At 46.0% G+C, this 20462-nt stretch overlaps 1 protein-coding gene across 1 annotated transcript in view; it reads right to left on the minus strand.

Moving 5' to 3' along the window:
* Positions 1-20462, minus strand: part of LOC124709057 — a 205149-nt gene that overhangs the window by 27407 nt on the left and 157280 nt on the right. The window contains exon 15 of the mRNA XM_047240705.1: positions 3129-3234. Coding sequence (XP_047096661.1) covers positions 3129-3234 — 106 coding nt within the window. The remainder of the gene's footprint in view (positions 1-3128; positions 3235-20462) is intronic.

Below are 20462 nucleotides of genomic sequence, written 5' to 3' on the forward strand. Positions count from 1 at the left end.
TAACTGAAAGTAGCAAACCTATAGTTTGTCGTGATAATAAGTTATTTATCATTTGCAGTTAACAAAATACACATAGGTTAAATGGTAAACTAGAAAATCATTAATTTCAAACTTATAATTACAAATTAAAACATGAAACAAAAAAGTCAAGCCTAATATTTAGAATAGTAGTGAACGTTTAGATATTTTGACTAGGTATGTTGGAAATATTACGACAGCATTTCCTGTACAGCATATTTCCAAAAAAGGCATTTTAGAAACCAGCTTCATTGCACATCGATCGATGTGACGTGAAAGTTTCTTTAATTTGTGTTGTAACAAAAGTTCTCTTTTTTCAAAATTAGTTAATGGTGGCAGGGTATTTTGCAAAGTTTCAAATTATTACAAAAGTTGATTGTACAATTTTCGTGGACGTTAATTACATTTCAACTTTTCTTTAAAACAAATTTTTTAATTTATCATGCTTTCGAACATATTCCATCTAAACATAATACGCCAAACTACCTTTCGGCGTGTATTTCACTGGACAAAAACGAAAAAATATATATTCTATTATTTTGACCCCTCTGCATACCCTGCAAGTTTCATAAAGATCGTTTATTTACACCTGGGCCGCAAGTCGCCGAATGGGCGTCAACTAAAAAGACTTGCAATACGTCGGCCGAACCCCGAAGGGGATATTCCGGTTAATAAATGCCATACGATCATTTAATTTCACAACTGGGATGTTCCCGTGTTAGTGGAAATAGTTTGTTGCATCTTGCTACAAGTACTTGCCAAAGATCCTAGTTGCTGGAAATTTCTCTCAAACCCGAAGAAGTTTTGTGTGTTCAATGCCAGCACGAAAATATAAGTGTCGGGAACGAGAACGACGGAATAACAGATGGGCCGAAACAAATGTACCATTGTACTCTGTAAATATACGAGCATATAACTGGCCGCCACAGCCAATTAAGCGCTAAATGAATTTACCAATTACTGTATTTCACCAGACGGGAGGGCAGAATAGCTGTACAGACGTCTTTAAATTTTAGCTAATTTATTTATAATTGCATAATTTCTAATAAATACTTTAAGCTGAAATGGAAGAGCAATTAAAATATCGTCTCTTGGTGACGTAGTTTGCCGCGTTTTTGGATCCTGTTCTCGAACACTTGATTGTACAATAGAAAAGACATGCTCAGGAGTAGTATACGACATTGATAGAAAGTTTGTTATTTGAGCGTAGTCTTTTGACTTTCTCTTCTTCTTGTTATCCTTGTTCTTCGTAAGGAGTTTTCTTCAATCATAATAATAATAACGATAATAATACAGAAAGGTATCAACTGCTTTGTTTTTAAGTTCGCGACTGTAAAGTTTCACTTGCCTAGCATACGACGCGACTCTAGTGAATGGAAATGCCGTGTGGCTAGAACCTCCCGTCGGGTAGACTGTTCGCCTGGTGCAAGTCTTTCGAGTTGATGCCACTTCGGCTAATTGCGTGCCGATGGGGATGAAATGATAAGGACAACACAACACCCAGCCCCTAAGTGGAGAAAACCTCCGACCCAGCCGGGAACTGAACCCGGGCCGTTAGGTATGACATTTCGTCGCGCTGACCACTCAGCTACCAGGGGCGGACACGACTCTAGTGAAAACACTTCTGTAGGCACCTGCAGCAAGTTCCTGGAATTAACTTGCCGAAGCGACTTGCAGAAGTAAACTTGCACAAGTGTTTGTTCTAATGTAAACACCTCAGTTAGCGCTTGCCGAAGTTACTTGCTAGTGGACACACACCTTTATATTCCTTCTACTAGAAGTGCATCAGGTTTTCTCCCCCTTTTAGCATTTTTATCGAGTTCTGCTTTAGAATGAAAGATGATTTTTTTTGTGTACAGAGAGTTTTTCGGGGTGTTTCAGTGCGACGTTTCGGAAAGACTACTGTGTCTAGCCATCTTCTGGCAAATTTCAGTAGAAAATGGAAAGAGAGAGAGAGAGAGCAGTTTTCCCGAAACGTCGCACTTATGCGGCAAGAAAGCCGTGACGATTATATTTCAGACTATTTTTTACTAGCGTAATTTTATGTGGACACGTCGTTTCTGGCGGAAGAAACATCTGACGGTGTAGTGTCCCTTTTGCACTATTCACCATTAGCGAGGTGAAACATAAATAAAAATGACTGTATGTGACCCAAAATGAACTGCAAACATCGATTTATCTGCGAAAGGTAATAACACTAACTGTAAAAATATACAATATAGATCGATAGATTCAGAAAAGACATTATTTTTATTGTATGAGATTATAATGTGTAAGTAATTAAAAGAAGTTATATTATCTTTGTAAGTGTATAAAACACAACGCAATGCTCATTCTTCTGTCTAGTGTGTTTTGTGCTGTTCGTTCTGGTGTTAGCTGGAATAAGGTACGCAAGCTATTGTGCTGCGCTAGCATTTGTTTCCGTCGTTACGTAATTGTAAATATTTAATGGTGTAAACTGTGTCCTAGTAAAAATATATTAGTATAAAGTGATCTCCGTGTGTTATTTCAAGAACCTACGCCACATTTATCTTATGAAAAGAATATTTAACGAAAATTATTTAGCATGTTTCCAGCTGCTGCGGAACGAGTAACAGTGATCTCTGACTGTTAACAATTAGGCTCGATTACGCGGTACATTTAAAAATATTTTTTCACAGCAGAATGTCTGATAGCCGGAGCGGAAGAAATTATGTAAAAATATTCAGTGAGATTAATTGAAGGAATCCAGTGAAATAATTTTATTAAAACCTGTCTATTTTCTGTGATAGTAAAAATTTCAGATCAGTGAACTGGAGCTAAGTAATACTACGCTATTGCATTACAGTAATTTGTAGGGAGCCTGGCGCTCGATAAAACCAGATATAATACGTCATTGGCAACCTACCAAATTCATTATTTTGCTTATTATATCTCTTTTGTATTTTCTTGAAAGCTAAACGTAAAAACAAACTTCACTAAAAATCAGTGACAGATCACGATAAATCAAAGGACAAACAAATTTACTAGGAGAGTGTGTCCTCTAAATAAATAGTTACATTATTATATCCTCTAAAAATAAATAGTTATACATTTTTTTAAGGGGTATAATAACGGGATCCCCTTGTTACCTGATGATCGCGACGCCAGAGGCGTGATTCGCGTTCGGAGCATCTCCTGCACCTGCCGCAGGCGCTGCTTCTTGAGTTCCGCCTCCGCTTCGGCGTCAGCTTCGGCCTCCGGCGTGACGGCGGGAGCGGCAGGGGTGGCCGGGCTGGTGGAAGGCGCCGGGGCGGCGGGGGGCTCGGGGGCGACGGGGGCGGTGGCCGTCGAGGTGGCGCCTTCCGGGGGCGGCGGAGGCGGCGGTTCGTCCTCCGGAGGCTCCACGGACACAGAAACGGCGACCGGCGGCAGCGGGGGCGGCTGTGGCTGCGGGGGCGGCAGGCGCGGCGACGGCGGCGGCGTCAGCGGCGGCGCGAGGAACGACGGCGCCGGGGGCGGCGTCGACAGCGGCGGCGGAGACGGCTCCGGGCTGGGCGGCGACGCGGAGGCGGTCCGCAGCTTGGGGGAGGCGGGCTGTGGGGACTTCGGCGGCGACAGCTGCTGCTGCTGTTGCTGCAGGCTCAGCGGGGAAGTGCTGTGGCTCGACTCCTGCGCACACACGCACACATGCTCTCTGTAGGCAATCGGCAGTGTACTGTCTGAGGAGGGGGAGGCAGAATAAGGTAATCGAGACTACCGGCAGGACATTATTGAGAAGTGCCAACTCGTTAAATGGCGGGTGGATACTGGCAAAGGGAATGGGAGTTCAACGATAAGGGCCGTAGGGTATATCGATTCTTCCCGGACACCAGGGAACGTCCGAGACTTACAAGGGGAGGCCACGACGTTTGGAACGTGGATTTACTGTAAACTTCGTAGACTCGTAGTACCGTAGGTCTCTAGAAGAGCGTAGCGTTCCAAAGGATTGGAAAAGGGCACAGGTCATACCCGTTTTCAAGAAGGGACGTCGAACAGATGTGCAGAACTATAGACCTACATCTCTAACGTCGATCAGTTGTAGAATTTTGGAACACGTATTATGTTCGAGTATAATGACTTTTCTGGAGACTAGAAATCTACTCTGTAGGAATCAGCATGGGTTTCGAAAAAGACGGTCGTGTGAAACCCAGCTCGCGCTATTCGTCCACGAGACTCAGAGGGCCATAGACACGGGTTCACAGGCATATGCCGTGTTTCTTGACTTCCGCAAGGCGTTCGATACAGTTCCCCGCAGTCGCTTAATGAACAAAGTAAGAGCATATGGACTATCAGACCAATTGTGTGATTGGATTGAAGAGTTCCTAGATAACAGAACGCAGCATGTCATTCTCAATGGAGAGAAGTCTTCCGAAGTAAGAGTGATTGCAGGTGTGCCGCAGGGGAGTGTCATAGGACCGTTGCTATTCACAATATACATAAATGACCTTGTGGATGACATCGGAAGTTCACTGAGGCTTTTTGCAGATGATGCTGTGGTGTATCGAGAGGTTGTAACAATGGAAAATTGTACTGAAATGCGGGAGGATCTGCAGCGAATTGACGCATGGTGCAGGGAATGGCAATTGAATCTCAATGTAGACAAGTGTAATGTGCTGCGAATACATAGAAAGATAGATCCCTTATCATTTAGCTACAAAATAGTAGGTCAGCAACTGGAAGCAGTTAATTCCATAAATTATCTGGGAGTACGCGTTAGGAGTGATTTAAAATGGAATGATCATATAAAGTTGATCGTCGGTAAAGCAGGTGCCAGACTGAGATTCATTGGAAGAATCCTAAGGAAATGCAATCCGAAAACAAAGGAAGTAGGTTACAGTACGCTTGTTCGCCCACTGCTTGAATACTGCTCAGCAGTGTGGGATCCGTACCAGATAGGGATGATAGAAGAGATAGAGAAGATCCAAAGCAGAGCAGTGCGCTTCGTTACAGGATCATTTAGTAATCGCGAAAGCGTTACGGAGATAATAGACGAACTCCAGTGGAAGACTCTGCAGGAGAGACGCTCAGTAGCTCGGTACGGGCTTTTGTTAAAGTTTCGAGAACATACCTTCACCGAAGAGTCAAGCAGTATATTGCTCCCTCCTACATATATCTCGCGAAGAGACCATGTGGATAAAATCAGAGACATTAGAGCCCACACAGAAGCATACTGACAATCCTTCTTTCCACGAACAATACGAGACTGGAATAGAAGGGAAAACCGATACTCAAGGTACCCTCCGCCACACACCGTCAGGTGGCTAGCGGAGTATGGATGTAAGTGTAGATGTAGATGTACGAGGTGCGGCTAGAAAAAAACTGGACTGATGCTGGAAAAAACATTTATTTAGAATTATTTACAATTTCATGTTATCTCCTTCAATGTAGTCTCCTCCTCGGTCTCTACACCGCTCCATACGAATTTTCCACTGTTCATAGCAATGCTGCAGATCATTTTCGGCAAGTCCATACATTACTTCCGTCGCTTTTTCTTTTACTGCTTCAACAGTCTCAAATCTAGTTCCTTTCAAAGCTAACTTGACTTTAGGGAAAAGAAAAAAGTCACAGGGGGCCACATCAGGTGAGTAGGGTGGATGATCTAAGATGGGAATGTTGTGTTTTGCCAAATACGTCTTCACTGACAACGCACTGTGAACTGGGGCATTGTCTTGGTGAAGGATCCATGACTTTTTTCTCCACAAATCGTTCCGTTTTCTCCGTATTCGCTCACGTAGGGTAGCCAGGACGCTAATGTAGTAATGCTGATTCACTGTTTGTCTCTCTGGTACCCAATCAATGTGCACAATCCCTTTGATGTCAAAAAAAAGCAATCATCATTGCCTTGAATTTCGATTTTGACATTCGTGCTTTTTTTTGTCGTGGAGAACCAGGAGTTTTCCAATGCAACGATTGGCGTTTAGTTTCGGGATCGTAAGTAAAAAACCACGATTCATCGCAAGTAATAACATTTTGTAAGAAGGTGGGATCACTTTCAATGTTTTCCAGGATGTCAGAACAAATCATTCTTCGGCGTTCCTTCTGTTCAATTGTGAGACACTTTGGAACCATTTTTGAACACACTTTGTTCATGTTGAAACTTTCATGAAGAATCTGCCTAACACTTTCCTTGTCAACTCCTGTTAACTCAGACACTGCTCTGATTGTTAAACGGCGATCTTGTCGAACAAGTTTACCGATTTTTTCAATGTTTGCATCAGTTTTTGCTGACAACGGTCTGCCAGTGCGAGTGTCATCACTGGTGTCTTCGCGGCCATCTTTAAATCGTTTAAACCACTCAAACACTTGTGTTCGCGATAAACAATCATCGCCGTACACTTGTTGTAACATTATAAACGTTTCACTTGCAGATTTTCCTAGTTTGAAACAAAATTTGATGTTAACACGCTGTCCTTTCTGTACACTCAACATTTTCCGACGCACAGACAAAATGTCAACTACTTAAAACAGACGCCACGGGCAGACTGAGTGCAGGAGGCAGATAAACTCGAGCAGTAGGCGGAGCGAGAGTCACGTGACAGGCCACGCGACTTTCAGCCTTATTGCATTCGTTTTATTGTTTCACCAGTACTAGTCCGGTTTTTTTCTAGCCACACCTTGTACACAACAAAATGAGGAAGCAGTAGCGCGTACTTCTCAAGCGTTATTGAGAAAATCGCAAGGTAATTTCGATCGTCGAATATATATCTGTACGTGGCCATTTTAACCGTGAAGCGGCCGCGGCCGAGTGGTGCCGGCACGGTAGCTCAGCGTGTTCGCCGGTGCGGTAGCTCAGCGTGCTCGGTCAGAAGGTTAGCTGCCCTCTGCAATAAAAAAAACTGAGTGAATGGAGCAACGAAGAACTTAAACGGACGTCATAGGACGTCTGCCCCGAACAAATAGAACAAACTATAACCAACAAAATGAGATCAACTGAAAAAAAGCATGTCTGTAAGAGCGTTAGTTACCCTGAGCGAACGGATGAACGACCGAACGTAACAGGTGTCATCTGACGTTCGCCCTGTACAAATTCAGCGAACAATACAGAACAAAATGTTTTTTTTTAAAAAAAAAAAGTTTTTGGCGTGCAAGCCATCGCTGAATCGAGTTCCGTTCGTCAGTTTTTTTTTATTTTTAACACAGTCATTTTCTTTCTATTTGTATTACAATTGATATAATGGGAAAAATACGTGTAATCGGATGAACTTCTGTTAACTTTACAATGTTATTTGGCAGTCTACTAATTTTTATTATCACAAATAATGTAATATTCATAACTATCGACTAGTAAACGACCAAACGCATAAAGTGATACTGAAAATGTATGCTTGTCCGTGTCTTCAAAACTGTTCGTATTTAATCGAAAGAGAACGAGAAATTGCTTCTCGAAAGACGCTATTAAAATACACTCGATACTGCATAACCAATTATCAGCGCCAATTTTTAAGGAAATACTGCGTTATGCATGGTTTGCTTCCAAACTATCGTCTGAAAGAGAGGTTTTTGAAAATGTTAACGAAGTTTGTTTTTCCTCGGAAATCGTCAAAAGACCTTGCGTATGCGGAAACATAGCATTTATCCAATGCAGCTGGTTCCGTTTAACTTTATGTTTTCCATGATTTTACGAAAAATACCATCCTGCAACTTGTACTCGAAATGTCGAAAGCGACGATTAATTGTACGTCTTTCGAAAGCCGTCTGTGCCGGTCAAAACTTAGAGGTAACAAGTCGTTTCGGGCTCCTTCCAGGTATAAGGGATTTCTCAAATCGCGGACAAGCATACATTTTCAGTATAATTTTATGCGTTTGGTCGTTTACTATCGATAGTTACGAATATTACATTATTTATGATAATAAAAATTAGTAGACTGCCAAATAACATTGTAAATTTAATAAAAGTTCATCCGATTACACGTATTTTCGCCATTATATCAATTGTAATATAAATAATAAAGGAAATGACTGTGTTGAAAATAAAAAAAAACTGACGAACGGAACTCGATCCAGCGACTTGAACGCCATACACTTAAAAAAAAAAAACATTTTGTTCTATATTGTTCGCTGAATTTGTTCACGGCGGACGTTCGATGCCTCCCGTACACTTCGTTCGTTCATCCGTTCGTTCAGTTTTTTTATTATAAAGGGTAGCTAACGCTCTGACCGAACACGCTTTCTTTTTTCTTTTTTCATTTTGTTCAGTATAGTTCGTTGCGTTTGGCCTGTGCGGACGTCACATGGCGTCCGTTCAAGTTGATCGTTGAATCCTTTACTCAGTTTTTTTATTACAGAGGACAACCTGCCCTCTGACCGAACACGCTTTTTTTTTGGAGTAGGAAAAAAAAGAATAATAATATTGATGTAGGTTAAGAGGTGTGAAGCAATATACAGTGGAGTGAGGGAAAAACTAGTGTTTTCTGGTGTAGTGCATAAAAGAAAGGAGGCGCGTGTCCATGGGCCTACTCCACTGTGGGTTACAATGTAGAAAGTAGCGCGGGGAGTCTCAGATGTCAGCAGGGGGGGCGGGAGTGTTGTCGGCGTGTGGCACCATCCAACTGAGCGGGGGTGACGTAAAGATCGCATGTAGGTAATTGGCGAAGAAGGCGCGGTAGCGCGGTCGGTGTTCGACTTCACTGTGGGCGGTTTGAAAGTACTGCCAGAAATCAAGGCGAGATTTGTCGCCATCATTATACATGTAGGTGATCGTCCATCCCTTGACCCATACAATCGCATGATTTTTGGTGGCGGGGAAATAAGTATTCTGAGGATGGATAAAAGTCCATGGGTCAATCGAGTCCGGCGGAACGCGGAGGTAACAGGCAACGAACTGTCGGGCAAGTTTTCAGACGTCACTGGTGGCAGTACAAGTCAGTTGATGGACATCGTCATCCACGAGGTGGCAAATGGAACAAAGTGGAGAGTCCTTTAGTCCGATGGCGTGAAGACGATGATTTGTGGCGAATTTTTCATTTGCAACTTGGTACCATGTTGCCCGGACGCTGGAGGGAAGAAAAGGCTCGTGGATGTGACGCCAAACCGTGGGCCACCGCGTGGACGGATGTCTCAGTTCGATATTGTTGCTGGATATGGAACGAAGGAGTAGGGTGTAAAAATCTTTAGGTCGAGGAGAACGCGTGGTCGGTAAGTGTGTGTGAGCATAACTGAAGTCGACGATGAAATCAGAAATGTGCGTCAGCTGGTGCGTGATGTGTCCGACTGGTACTGGTGGTGTTATGGTCGCGGGCACAAGAATTTCCAGCAAGCTGCGCGTAAGGGAGGTGCCCCCGTGCCACTGCTTGTGCATGGTGGACATGTACAAAGACGCCGCGCGGAGTCGCACGTTGACAAGGCCGAGGCCCCCCCGCTCGCGGGGGAAGGGTGAGCGTGTCGTAGCGGACCTTAAAGAGCGTACCGGCCGTAAGGAAGTATCCGAAGGCAGCCTGGAGGCTGCGTCCAATAGTTGATGGCAGCGGGAGGACCTGTGCAATGTGGTCCATTCTGGACGCCACATGTTGATTCAGGTGTTGGACACGTTGTAAAGAATCGAGTCGTCGGAGAAGATTTTGTCGCACCGTCGTGCGGATAGTTTGGGGTGCACGCCGAAAATTGATGGCAGCGGAGCGGCGCACGGTGGAGGTGAAAATGATACCAAGGTATTGTAGTTTTTGTACACACGGGAGAGGTGCTAAGTCGTCGTGTGAGAGGCCGCGTCCAATGGGCATCGCCGCGGATTTAGCCACATTCATGTTACTGCCCGCTGCAGTGCCGTACGTTGATATCAAATCAAGTACCGTGTGCGTTTCACTCCGTGAGCGGATCAAGAGGAGGAGGTCGTCCGCATATGTACGACATCGAAAACTGTGCTGTCGGAAAGTGAGACCAGAAAGGTGGCTCGTCAGACTCCCAATGAGTGGCAACAGGCTTATGGCATAGAGTAGGGTCGAAAGTGGGCAGCCTTGCCGTACGGAACGCCGGATCGCCACTGGTCCCGCCACACGGCCATTAACCTGAATCAGCGATTCGGCGGTGCCGTACAGGCGCCGGATCACGTCGATAAAGGCTGGTGGAAAACCCATGCGGTTCATCACTGAGAACAGAAAAAGATGCCGCACTTTGTCGAATGCGCTGTCAAAATCAATGGCAACCAATGCGGCGCGGAGTCTGCACGCCACTGCCAGTGCAATTAAATCGCGACATTCTCTTGTGGCCGTTTGTATATTAACTGAGCCTCCCGGAGTTGTCTGTTCCGGGGATAGAATGCTAGGCAGGACCTTGCGGCATCGCATTGCCAGTAGGCGTGTAAAAATTTTAAAGTCTGCGTTAAGCAGAGTCAGGGGACGGTAATGTGCTGTCGTCACACCTGGTGTCGGTTTGTGGATGGGTATAATAATTCCCGTGACGAATGACGGCGGTACGGCGTCCCCCATCGTCAGCAGTTCATGAAACATCGTTGTCCACCGTGACGCCATTAGTGTGAAGAAAGCGCGATAAAATTCTATCGGCAATCCGTCGACACCAGGTGACTTATTCAGAGCACCTTTTTTGATTGCATCGTGGATTTCGTCACGCGTAATGGGCTCCATCAGCTCGTCCGCTTCGTCGCTGGTGAGGGTGCGAGTTACGTGTGGTAACACAGACTCCTCTGCGTGGTTGTTGGTAGTCTCCTCCTGGTACATTGTGCGGTAGTTGTCGACAAAGGCACTGACGATTTCGACCTGGCAAGTGACGTGCTGGCCGCGACAGGTGGTGATCTCGGTGATGAGTTGTTGTCGTCGATGTTTCCTATCGGAGGCGATATGATGCATGGACGGATGTTCTTGTTCCGCCGAATCTTGACATCGGGTTCGCACCATAGCCCCCTGCAGTCTACGGCGTGTCAAAGTTACAATTTGCGCCTTAATCCTGTTGCGTTCCCTCTGGGTGTCGGGGGTGGGCGGTTGGGCGTCCAGGTCGCGGAGAACGGCGTAGAAATAGTCGGTAGTGTGCCGGCGCCACATAGCAACTTCCTTTCCATACTGAATCAAAGTACGTCGAATGGCAGGTTTGGCACATTCCAGCCACCAGGTCAAGGTCGTGCAGTATTTAGGTAAGCGACGTACACAGGTGGCCCATGTCTCGGTAACACGTTGAAGACATTCGGGATCATGAAGATGGGAGGTGTTTAGCTTCCACGGTGCACGACTACGCCAGACCACTTGCTTGGGGAAGAGAATGTTTCAGATGTAGGCCCAGTGGTCCGAAAAGGCCAGGGGCCAAAGTTCTGCACCGTGGACTGCAGGTGTGAGTTCCCGAGAGACGTAAATTCTATCAAGGCGGCTCGCGGAGTGACTCGTCTGGTAAGTGTGTCCAGGCGCGTCACCGTGCTGAACTTCCCAAGTGTCGTGGAGCAACAGATCTCGGACGACAAGACGCAATTCTTGACAGGTGTTGTAGTGGGGCACTTGATCTTTGGGGTGCAAGACACAATTAAAATCACCCCCAAGCAGCGTCCAAGAAACAAAGGAGCGATTTCCTCTGAATAGAATAGTGCCCTGTCGCGTCTGCGGGTGGAGCCTGACGGAGCGTAAATGTTGACGATACGCGTCCCCATGACGGTGACGGCCATGCCTCTGGCAGATGTAAGGTATGTGATATCGGCCACTGGAATGCCTTCCCTGGCGTAGATGGCTACGCCGCGTCCCAGGTGGTCACCAGGAGAAGGATAAGTGTTATATCCCACGACGTCTGGATGTGTGGCCAAGTGTACTTCCTGTAGTAGTGCGATATCGACGTCCGACGCCCATATCATCTCTCGCAGCAGTTGAAGTTTCACGGGAGAGCTAATGGTGTTAGTGTTGATCGTCGCTATTCGGTAGGTTTGGTGCCGTACCCCGCCGTGGAGGGGAACTCCACCGGCGGAGGATGAAGAGGGGCGAGGCAACGGAGAGTCGTGCCGTACGCCACCTGGCGGCGTTATCAGCGGCGTAACGATGCTTCCGTCTGGGGTAACTGTGTCCCCAGCATGTGGTCCGGGTCCTCATCGACGTCCTCACTCCACACCATTGAAGGCGTTGTCGTTGTGATGGTCGTACGTTCCACTTCGGTCGCAGGGGAGGCGGACGTCTCGGCGGCAGTCGCATCGGTGGATTCCACTGGTTCAGGAGCACCTGAGCGAGCCAGTAGAGTAGGCATCGACACATCCACAGTCGGCGTCATGTTGTCGTCATTCGTATCGTGTAGGTTCTCCGAGGCCTCGTCGGGTCGGACGGCCTCTGGAGCATCAGGGGGAGGTGATCCGTCCCGTTCCGAGACCGTACGGCGCTTCCTCTTGCGCCTCTTAGGTGAACGTTGTTTGCGGGTTCGTCCCTCCGTGTCGGAAGACGGAAGGGAGTCGCGTCGGTCTGAGAGGAAGGCCGTCGCGGGAACGTCAAATGAAGGGGCGTCCATATGGTCGGACGGGTGGGGGTCGGAAGTCGTCGCTGTTGGTAGTGGCGCCGGAGGAGCGTCAGGATTTGAGCGCGACGTGTCGGCCCCGGCGGTATCCGTAGCAGCTGGAAGAGTCACCGGTACATGGTCCGACGGGCGGCGGCCGGTGGGAGAAGAGAGCGCCGATACGTAGGTGATCGGTAAAGTCGTCGTCGGAGCCGATGGTGTCACGGTAGCGGCTGGCAATTGGGTGATTCGTCGCTGAAGACACTCAGATCTGAGGTGGCCTTCTTTGCCGCACCCGGAACAGGTCTTGGGTTGGCCGTCGTATATGACAACCGCGCGGCACCCGCTAATTTGCAGGTATGATGGCACGTGGCGATGGAGGTCGATGGTGATCTGCCGTACACCGTTAAGAACGGGGTACGTTTGGAATTGCGCCCAGCGTTCGGCAGTGTGGCCATGTACAGTGCCATAGGGGCGGAAAGCCACGATAACGTCTTCCGCCGGAAGCTCGAACGGGAGTTCGAAAACTCGTACGGTGCGCATTCCTAAGCCGGCATGGTCGACAGTGACCGCTCCGACATTGCCGTCGGCGTGGCAAAAGCGTAATCCATGGTTGGTGTCACGAAGTATTCTTTCACATACCGCGTCATTTACGACTTTGACGTACACAGTACTGCTTAATATGGACAAATGGATGCCCAAGATGTCGGAAGCTGGGATCTTAGCAACGTCGCGTAGGAAGCGTTCCACTTCCAAGGCCTTTGGTCGTGCGTAGTCGTTGCAGAAGTTGAATCGTAAAGTTGATTTTCGAAAACGGTTGGCCATGGTTCTAGTGCACGTAAGCGACACGTAAGTGACGGCCGCTAAAATGTAAACAACAGTGATCCCGCGCGCTCCGCAGGCGGAAACAACACGTCCGTACTGCACGGCGGCGAAAGCCGGACTGACATGCTGAGCTACCGTGCCGGCATTTTTTGTTCGCTTTAGTTCGTTGCATCTGCTCAGGGCGGACGTTCGTTGTTGATCTGTTAACTCAGTTTTATTTTTTATTTTTATTACAGACGGCACATTACCCTCTGACCGAACACGCTGAGCTACCGTGCCGGCTAACACGCTGAGCTACCATGCCCGCACCACTCGGTCGCAGCCGCTTCATGGTTAAAATCGCCACGCACAGATATATATTCGACGATCGAAATTATCTTGCGATTATCTCAATAACGCTTGAGAAGTACGCGCTACTGCTTACTCATTTTGTTGTCCTCGTGGTGTACTACGAGTGTACGAAGTTTGCAGTAAATCCGTTTTCGAAACGTCGTGGCCTCCCCTTGTTAGCCATATCAATCCCAGCCAGCGTATAGTTCACTTTCTGACAGGTCACGGCCCTTACGCTGCGCAGTCACACCGCCTAGGCCGCAGCCATAGTGCTACTGATACATGTGAGGAAATGGATCCGTAGAACATTGAGACTGAATAGCATCGGAGAGAGGCTACGATCCTGTCTCACTCCCTTCCCAACCACTACTTCCCTTTCATGTCCCTCGACTCTTATAACTGCCATCTGCTTTCTGTACAGCTGATAAACAGTTTAGACAAAAAGGGAATAGAAGCTTTTCAAATGCGAAGCTACAGAAGATTGATAAAGATTAGATTGGTAGGTCACGTAACTAATGAAGAGGTATTAAACAGAATGGGGGAAAAAAAATTATAGCATAACTTGACTAAAAGAAGGGATCGGTTGATGGGACACATTTTGAGACATGAAGAAATAACCAGTTTAGTACTGGAGTGAAGTGGGGAGAGGGTATAAAATTGCAGAGGAAGACCAAAAGACGAGTACAGTAACCAGCTTCAAATAGGTGTGGGTTGCAGTAGTCATTCGGAGATGAAGAGTCTTGCGCGGGGTACAGTAGCACGGAGAGCTCATCAAACCAGTTTCGGACTGAAGACTGCAGCAACAACAAATGTGAGTGGGAGACTGAGATACGTTTTTGAACAGGTTTTGAGGAGAGGAAGTTGATTACCGGATTACGATACCTTCTTTTTCCGTGATCCGATTTTGATGAAATAAAGCCTATGCACCCGCAGCTCTTGGTCGTGTGGTAGCGTTCTCGCTTCCCGCGCCCGGGTTCCCGGGTTCGATTCCCGGCGGGGTCAGGGATTTTATCTGCCTCGTGATGGCTGGGTGTTGTGTGATGTCCTTAGGTTAGTTAGGTTTAAGTAGTTCTAAGTTCTAGAGGACTGATGACCATAGATGTTAAGTCCCATAGTGCTCAGAGCCATTTGAACCATTTTTTGAAAGCCTATGCGTTCCCCCGAACAACGATCAAGTTACCTGTGACAAACCGCATGAAAATTCATCTGGTAGGTTTGAAGATTAGCGTGTTCAAACAGACAGAAAAGGCGGTTCTAGAGTGTTATTAATGTAGGTTAAATATCATATTAGTGGTTACTTTGCGAACTAGATACCTGTTTTGATGAAATAGTTCCGCTAAATCATCACAAATTTTCATTTTTATCTGCATTGAGTGTCTTGTAAAAGTCTTGCCTTTGTCATTTTCAGATTTACCTTAATTCCAGTTTCTTCGCATACAGTAAACTGCGTTTTCAGCTTCACTAGACAAAACCATGTCCTCAGCAAATATTATACACTTGATAATTGTTCCTTACACTGTGATATTACTCGTTTGTTGGAAGCAGCATTTAACTAAATCATCCCAACAAAAATAAGGCAGACTTTTCCATCTTTTTTCTACGTGTCTTTATGCAGTTATTTGTAACACTCTGTTGTACCTTTGTCCCTTCTGAAGCCGAATTGTTCTTCATCCAGTTACGTCCCAATTTTAGATTGCAATCATCTATTCGTTACTCTTATTAGATTTTTTCTGAATGAGATACCAAACTTATTGTCTTATGTTCCGCATATTTCGTGGCATTTTTTCTTCAGTGTTGGCATCGTCACTAATTCTGTGAATCATATTAATCCCAAATATTTACACGTGATAGGGGAAAGGTCGTCAGCGTTCTGCGACCGTAGCATAAGTTGTGTAGCTGTGGTCCTCACGTGTCCCACGTAAACTGAAGTCAGGCCGGTGCTCTTGAAGAAACATTTAATCAGAAACACTAGCTACTGCTTGCTGTATCAGATTGTAGAACAAGAGGCAGGGGTTTCATAGTCGTAAAAGGACCGTTACGGTGTGATTGGGGGGCCACTGCCGCGCGAGAGGAAGCGAAGTAGCTGACAAGCTCACGAAGTAGCCAGCACGCAATGGGACGATGAAATACGACCATGTGCCCCACGCAGCCCTCTTACAGTATGTGTGACTGCAAAGTAGAGAGAACTGGAACGGCGGACTGCGTCACTCACACCGCTGTAAGGGACGGCACGCTGTGCAGAGACAGTTCCAGAAGTTCCTTGGCGTGACTCTGGCGAGTATCGGAAGCGGTTTTTCGTGACAATGTTCCGCCAGCGTACCAGTCACGGAGGTTTTAAACTGCACTTGCATCTGCAGCATTTGAGTGAATCACCTCCGTGCGAGAACATGGCGGAAGAGGATGCTAACCACGTCATCATGGGCAGCTGTTTACCATCACAAGGAACAAGTCGTTTGCTGTAGAACACGGACTTTTTACCCACAGGGCAAATAATGATGTAAGTTTTAAAGCTATTTTCTTTTTATGACCCTAGAATCATATAATTTGTGTGTGTGTGTGTGTGTGTGTGTGTGTGTGTGTGTGTGTGTGTGTGTGTGTGTGAGCGCGCGCGCATGTGTACGCAGATGTGAGTCTTGCACTAATTTTTATTTTTGTAATATGCTATTTCGGTTTTCGTGTACTAACACGAATTATTTACGGAATGGAAAAGATTGGTAGAAAGCGATCTAAGATCTGATCAATTTGGGTTCTTCAGATTCTAATTCTGATCCAAATAGCCATGGTCATCTGCCTCCTATTCAACCCCCCATCCTTCAGGATAGAAGCGTAGCCAATCTGTCTGCGTATAAAGTAAATTCTGGTGCGAATGTTATAGATGTTTACGTAGCATGTGACTAACGAGGAACATGGGTTACAATCCCGTATTCACCTACTGTGATGTGCGAGACCACCTGGAAACCACATCCAGGCTGGCCAGCACGCTGATCTATCGTCGAAGAAGACCCAAACGAGGCATGCATGTTTAGCAAGAGAGCGTGCTGAAAAGTAATGCCTCTGAAATTTTAAAGTAAAAAGTCTTACACATTTTAAATAAAACAAAGGTTATTAACATTCTAAATCTTTATTCTTCATGTCTTCATATTTGCAGACCTTTGCCACTAGAGGGCTCCGAATTGTAGTGTGTAACATGCCGGTGTACGTAACTATGTCGTTGCCTGAGAAACAGCGTGCTGTAATCCAGTGCCGAATTCGTAGAGTTCGTCCACACATGGAGCACCCTCTAATTCACCATGACGGTGTCAGACCACACACGAGCGCTACGGCATCCGCAACGATCCGACACCTTGGGTTCAAATGGCTTTAAGAACTATGGGACTTAACATCTGAGGTCATCAGTCCCTTAGAACTACTTAAACCTAAATAACCTAAGGACATCACACACATCCATGCCCGAGGCAGGATTCGAACCTCCGGCCGTAGTAGCAGCGCGGTTCCGGACTGAAGCGCCTAGAACAGGTCACAATGGCCGGCAACACCTTGGGTTCACTGTCATCGACCTCCCTCCACACAGTCCCGACTTGACCCCTGCTGATTTTCACCTGTTTACATTACCTACGGAATACCGTCGAGGATTTCACTTTCATAGTGACGCAACATTGAAAGCAGAGATGAAGTTGAAGCTTCATCAACGAAGTCAACCATTCTACTGTGACGGTTGAGAGAGATGTGTTCGTTGCCAGGGTGACTATGTTGAGAAATAAATATACACATCAAAAAAAGTTCTGCATCACTTCGGTTCCGAGAGTTCCCGAACCTGTATTGAAAATTGGAATAGAGATCAACATAAATGTTATTTCCGCACTTTTTATTGCTCATGAAAACCACACACTGGATATTGTACCACTGTACAGCGAGACTTTCAGAGATGGTGGTCCAGATTACTATACACACCGGTACCTCTAATGCCCAGTAGTACGTCCTCTTTTACTGAAGCATGACTATATTCGTCGTGGCATACTATCCAAAACTTCATCAAGACACTGTTGGTCCAGATTGCCCCACTCCTCAACTGCGATTCGGCGTAGATTCCTCACAGTGGTTGGTGGGTCACGTCGTCGTCCATAAATAGCCCTTTTCAATTTATCCCAGGCATATTCGATAGGGTTCATGTCTGGAGAACATGCTGGCCACTCCAGTCGAGCGATGTAGTTTTCCTGAAATAAGTCATTCACAAAATGTGCACGATGGGGACGCGAATTGTCGTCCATGAAGACGAATGCCTCGCCAATATGCTGCCGATATGGTTGCACTATCGGTCGGAGAATGGCTCTCACGTATCGTACAGCCGTTACGGCGCCTTCCATCGCCACCAGCGGCATACGTCGGCTCCACATAATGATACCCAAAACGGCAGGGAATCTCCACCTTGCTGCACTCGCTGGGCATTGTGTCTAAGGCTATCAGCTAGACTGTGTTGGCTCCAAACACGTGTCCGACGATTGTATGGTTGAAGGCATATGCGACACTCATCGCTGAACAGAATGTGATGCCAATCCTGGTTCAAAAATGGTTCAAATGGCTCTGAGCACTATGGGACTTAACATCTGTGGTCATCAGTCCCCTAGAACTTAGCGCTACTTAAACCTAACTAACCCAAGGACATCACACACATCCATGCCCGAGGCAGGATTCGAACCTGCGACCGTAGCAGTCGCGCGGCTCCGGACTGAGTGCCTAGAACCGCTAGACCACCGCGGCCGGCCCAATCCTGAGCGGCCCATTTGGCATGTTGTTGGGCCCATCTGTACCGCGCTGCATGGTGTCGTGATTGCAAAGGTGGACCTCGCCATGGACGTTGGGAGTGAAGATTCACATCATGGAGCCTACTGCGCACAGTTTGAGTCGTAACACGACATCCTGTGTCTGCACGAAAAGCATTATTCAACATGGTGGCGCTGCTGTCAGGGCTCCACCGAGTCATAATCCGTAGGTAGCGGTCATCCACTGAAGGAGTAGCCCTTGGGAGGCCGGAGCGAGGCATGTCATCGACGGTACCTGTTTCTCTGTATCTCCTCCATGTCTGAACAACATCGCTTTGATTCACTCCGAGTCGCCTGGACACTTCCCTTGTTGAGAGCCCTTCCTGGCACAAAGTAACAATGCGGACGCGGTCCAACCGCGGTATTGTCCGTCCAGGCATGGTTGAACTACAGACAACACGAGCCGTGTACCTCCTTCCTGGTGGAATGACTGGAACTGATCGGCTGTCGGACCTCGCTTGTCTAATAGGCGCTGCTCATGCATGGTTGTTTACATCTTTGGGCGGGTTTAGTGACATCTCTGAACAGTCAAAGGGACTTTGTCTGTTATACAATACCCACAGTCAACGTCTATCTTCAGGAATTCTGAGAAAAGGGGTGGTGTAAAACTTTTCTTGATGTGTATATGTAAACAAGAAGAATAAAGGTGTGGAATGCTAATAAAGTTTGTTTTGTTTAAAAAGCTTTGAGAATTTTCACATGAAAAACTCGGAGGTATTAGTTTTAGTATACCCTCGCAATACACCATATTCAGACTCATTACGGAAGGAGGGATGAATACAGTGCTTATGTTGTTATGGTTGGACTCGTGAATTTTAACGTCCCAAAGCTGAGGAAGAAGGGAACAGTTTCGTCTTCGATTTATTTCCTGTTTAACATGTGTCCCTGTTTTTTATCAGGACCAGTTTTTGAGATTGTAAGTTGGGAGGATTTTGTCCCGTTGTCACTGAAGTTAAAATCTTCTTTGTTGTTAGGCCACGTCGTATTTCTTCAGACGGTCGACGTTTCGACCTCTGTTGTGGCATCTTCTTCACGATCTTGTGATATCGACTCTAGATTGGGCCCAATCTACCGTGGACACCACAAAATTCTGAAGAAGATCCCAGCACAGAGGCCGAAACGTCGATTGTTTGAAGAAATATGACTTGGCCTAAAAACCCAGAATATTTTAACTTCGGTTGTTCAGAGCTTTGCCTATATTAGCGTTATTATTTTCAAAGTTTGAAGTTCTTTGTCAAAAACCGCTTTTGGTACTTCAATAGATTCATAGCATCCCTTTCTTGTATTTTTAAAGATTTTATGTATGTTTCCATATTTTTTTAGTATAATAAAACTTTTTGTTTTCCACCTAATGAGATTATTATTTTTTATGGTGAGATGGTTTATTTTAATCTGAAACTGGAGTGGTATCATGCTGCTGAGTGATTCAGCTGCTCCTGTCGATGTTTTTTGCCACCCACACTACATCTGTATCAGGAACGGTACCAAGACAGGCGACAGCCACGTAAGCGATGTTTTTAAGTTCCCTCTCAGAGCTTTGGGCAACTGTTAGCAAAGGGAATGATATCATAAAAAATACATATGAGGATTGGCCATGGGTTACAAGATATTTTTGGACCATGGTATAACTTACTTCTGCCGTACTTACCGAACTGTCTTCAATGTTTCTTTATGTAATTAGCGGTGTAATCATACAGGTTTTTGATGTCCTTGTAAGTTTATTCCGTTTATAGTACTTAGTCTTCCTTACTTATGGCACATTTATCAAAGAATCTTCAATCTTTCTTTGTGTAATTAGCGGTGCCGTCATGTAGATTTTGGGTGTCTTTGTAAGTTTATTCTATTTGTAGCACGTCACCTTTCGTAAATGGTACAGAAACGTTTCTTATAAAGTGTGTGTCACCATCGGAAACTACGAAATTAACAGTAGATATAAAAACAGGAAGTGTGGAAGTAAAAAATTTGAGGTAAATAACAAAATGAAAAGAATAATGTATGTCTTGCCACATTAATGTGCTCATGCAGTTTTGTAAATAAAATTTTTACAATACATCTATGATGTCT

The sequence above is a fragment of the Schistocerca piceifrons genome, chromosome 7 (assembly GCF_021461385.2).
Source record: "Schistocerca piceifrons isolate TAMUIC-IGC-003096 chromosome 7, iqSchPice1.1, whole genome shotgun sequence".
Classification (NCBI taxonomy): domain Eukaryota; kingdom Metazoa; phylum Arthropoda; class Insecta; order Orthoptera; family Acrididae; genus Schistocerca; species Schistocerca piceifrons.